Source organism: Octodon degus, unplaced genomic scaffold (assembly GCF_000260255.1).
Source record: "Octodon degus isolate 3935 unplaced genomic scaffold, OctDeg1.0 scaffold00065, whole genome shotgun sequence".
In the NCBI taxonomy this organism is placed as follows: domain Eukaryota; kingdom Metazoa; phylum Chordata; class Mammalia; order Rodentia; family Octodontidae; genus Octodon; species Octodon degus.
In genome coordinates, this window is record NW_004524641.1 from 5,372,191 (window position 1) to 5,375,998 (window position 3,808).

General features: G+C 33.2%; 1 protein-coding gene across 2 annotated transcripts in view; it reads left to right on the plus strand.

The window, feature by feature from the left end:
- Chn1 (chimerin 1) overlaps window positions 1–3,808 on the plus strand; it is a 209,372-nt gene that overhangs the window by 57,894 nt on the left and 147,670 nt on the right. For both annotated transcript variants that reach the window (XM_023719153.1, XM_023719154.1), the window contains exon 2: window positions 1,303–1,341. In XM_023719153.1, coding sequence (XP_023574921.1) covers window positions 1,303–1,341 — 39 coding nt within the window. The remainder of the gene's footprint in view (window positions 1–1,302; window positions 1,342–3,808) is intronic.

Here is a 3,808-nt window from a genome sequence, read left to right on the forward strand (position 1 = left end):
TGTTGGCCATGAGTTAGATGTTCATAAATCAATAGTAGATTACTAAATAAGGTGTTTTTAAAGGGAAACACATAAAAGCAAGGTGAAATTGCTTTTAATTGGTGAGAATGCCATGACTGAGGCACAGGAACCTGTTTCCCATAAGAGCAGTGGTTCTATATTTGTTCCTAAATTCAGTATTATTGATAATAAACAACTATATTTGCTGTTATTTATTCAATATTTTTAAAAAAGTCTTTTAAGCAGCCTTTTCCCTTTATTTTCGTATGCCTCTTACTAGTGGCTTGCTGTGTCCCTCGACTCAGTGTTTGTGTGGTTTATGATAACACATCAGAAATGAAGTGTGAGGTTGTACTTTAATGTCTGGGAATGGAGGGTTGAGTGTTCTGATCCTGTGACCCTTTTCTTTGAGGTTCATGTTTACCGTCTCAGTAAACTTTGGATTTTTCTTGCCTCATTGGGCCAAGATTTTTAGGACTAAGTTTCCTAAGTGGTCTTTTTGGTTACCAGCAGGGCCAGATGATGTGGCTGACTAAACTTTTTCACACCAAAAACATGATGTGTGTGTAGATTTGGCTACAGTCTTGCAGGCAGGGCTGTTAGCTGCCAGAATGATCCATCTTCCTCCTGTGTTTATCTTCCATCTCTTGGCACTGCCTCTTCGTGCTGTCTCTCCTATCTGAGCAGAGGGAGGGCAGTGGGCTCAAAGAGCAGCTGTTCACATCCTGTTCCATGTGGTTCCCTGGAGATATGCTCTCCCGTGGAAGTGTTTCTCATTTCCTGGGTTTGACTCTCCAGGACACATGAGGACCGGAAGCTGTCCCCTGCTGCTCACCTCTCTTCGAATTAGTGAAACTAATGACATGAGAATCCCCCAAATGTAATGGGTAAAAATAGGGAAATACTTGGTATTTCTGGAGAATAAAATTGTCTGGTAAATTTACTCAAGAGAAATCCAGTAGTTTCAGGGATCTTTAGTGAAATAATTGTTAAACCTAAATAAACAATGACTATTGATTCTTACCTCAGTGATTATAATGTTAGTTCCAGCATCAAATACTTATCATAATTTTTATTTTTATTTTATTTTTATTTTTTCTTATAATTTTTATGATAAGCTGGTGAATAAATATGATAACTTCCTTTTGAACAGTTTCACAAAACTAAGAACATAAGAACAATTTTAAAAACCTTTTAATACCTAGCACAACACCTAGGACAAATACTCAACCAGTATATACCAAAGATTAAAACATCTTGCTTAAAATATGTTCAGTAACATTAATATGTTTGTTCTTTCAGATACGGATGAATATAGACCTCCTGTTTGGAAATCCTATTGTAAGTATACAAATAAATTTAATTGTATGAATTATAGTACTTTGTAAGTGATATAAAAATATTAGGACTATTAGATATAAAAATTCATCCTGTTGTTTACCCATTGTTGAAAATTTTACTTCAGAACAAAATTTGAGAATAGCACAAAAGAACCAATTAGGTAAAATGAGTGTTTCCACAAAATCTGTGCATAATTTGCATGTCTGGACTGTAACTCATCCCTGCAACTTGTGAGAGTCAAGGTCGTAGAACTTGAATTCACTTGTTTAGAATGCAAGGGGAAGCTATGAATTCAAGCAATGTAACTATTCTGATCCTGACTCTGGAAAAGGAATATGTAAATGATGGCAGCCAGGAGGCTATCTCAGTAGAAAGAACAGGTGAAAGAGGCAAAAGAAATCTTCTTTTATAATTATAGTTGGTTTCTCAAAATAAAGATTTTTGTTGTGGTGCTGGAGAAAGATGAATATTTCATAGTTGATTTCTGCATTGCCCTTGAAATTTTGCATCACAGGAAGTATTTCTTCCACAGAGTATATTCTTGGCTCTTTATTTTGTCTTCTGTTTTCTAGAGAATATTATTTTATCAAACAAATTATATCCTGATATTTTAAGAGTAGGGTTAATATAATCAAAGTAGTTTTTAAAAAACTATGAAAGCACTATTATAGAAATGGTACTAGTAAGTTTTTCTGTGTGTGTGTGTGTGTTTTTTTTTTATAGAGTTGAATAAGCAACCTAAGAAACTTGTACCTAAAATGTAGATTATTGACATCTTTATAAAAGGAGAGTTTTCTAAAAAAAAGTTTTTCAAGCAGAGCCCTCACTATAGAGTTCAGGTTGGCCTTGAACTCATGATCCTACTGCCTCAGTCCTATTCCAAATTTTGATGTTTGTTATATTAATAAAAGCTGCTGGCCAAAGGAAGATAACAGTAATTCAGGTCTTCATTGGTTTATGTTCCCAGTAACAACAGATAGTCTTATTTTTATTAAAATAGCTTTACTTCCAAGTTGTCACTTTGAGCTAATTATGAGTAAAGTATAGTTTCTAAAAAGATAGCCATAGGTAATTTTCCTCCCTGCTGGTATCTTTTTTTTTTCCTCTGGGGAGTAAAAGTTCTTAATATGTAGGAATGACCAATATTCTTTATTTCCTAAAAATTTTTGTCTCATAATCTCTTTGGCTAGAAGCCCCTTTAAAATTCTTTTCTGATTTTCAGTTTTTCTTTGCCCTCCTACTCTGACTTATACCCTTCACATTTTTAGTGTAAGAGCTTTTGTAATGTCTCAGGCTGTTACTGAATTTTTGGTGATTTTATTTTCTCCCTGAAGAATGTTTGTTAGTAAACGTGGTATATGCAGTTGTACTTTCATGTCTTTCACTAGCTATCATTTGTTTTTAAAAATAATGTTTTTGGTTACAGTTTCTTTACTAAATTTTACTACTTTTCTTAATGACTTTAATACCTGAACTTGCCACCATCATTTTAAAAGTAGAAACATGGAAGGAACTATTACAATAGATGATTTATCATCTGGCTGTCAAGTGAAAAGGTTCTCATTCAAGGACATTTTATTATTACACTGTGTTAAAGCAGATGGAAAGATCCCTTAAAAAAAAAAAAAGACCTTGTAGAATCATGATTAGATCGTCCAAGATCTGAATATGGTCAAATTTTAACTGTGAAAAGAAATATAAAAATTGTACTCTAGCAGTAATTTGATGTCATATAGATTATTGCAGTGTGGATGTTAAAATTGTGACCCCCCAAAAAAACGGTGATTAGTTTCAGTCTGTTTTTTTTTTTAAGCTGTAGATTTTTATTTTTAAGAACATAGCAAGTAACAAATAGCAATGACAAAGAAACACAGAGGTGCTTATGTGCCTAAACAAAATATTTTGTCTGTTTTGTCTTTCTCACTGTCAGTTTTACACCTAGCTATAATCTTTAAACATATATTTATTGATAATAACTTATGTTCACCTGTTGAGTCTTTACATAGTAATAAAAAATGTAAAGACTGATAAACCTATTAAACCCTGATTTTATCAATAGAGACTGAAATTTTAAGTAACGGAGGTAGTTGACCTTTTCTACTACTCTTATAATCCATCATTTTTATTTAAAGGTCAGACCTATGTACATATATTTGGTTGGAGTGATAATACACAATAAATTACAGTTTTTGGACTAACAAACTATAATGCATACATTTTTTTTTTTCTGATGGGACCTAAGTTTAGTTATTTAAAAATCCTCAAAATGGTAGTAAAACTTGAAATAAATTGAAGTTTTTAAAAAAGTCAGATGTGTCAGTCAGTTCATATAAAGTATGTATGGATGTATACTTGTAATCCCAGCACTTGGGAGGCTGAGGTGGAGGATGATCATGAATGTGAGGCCAGCCTGGGCTGTGTAATGAGTTCCAGGCCAGCCTGAACTACATAGCTAGACTCTTTCAAC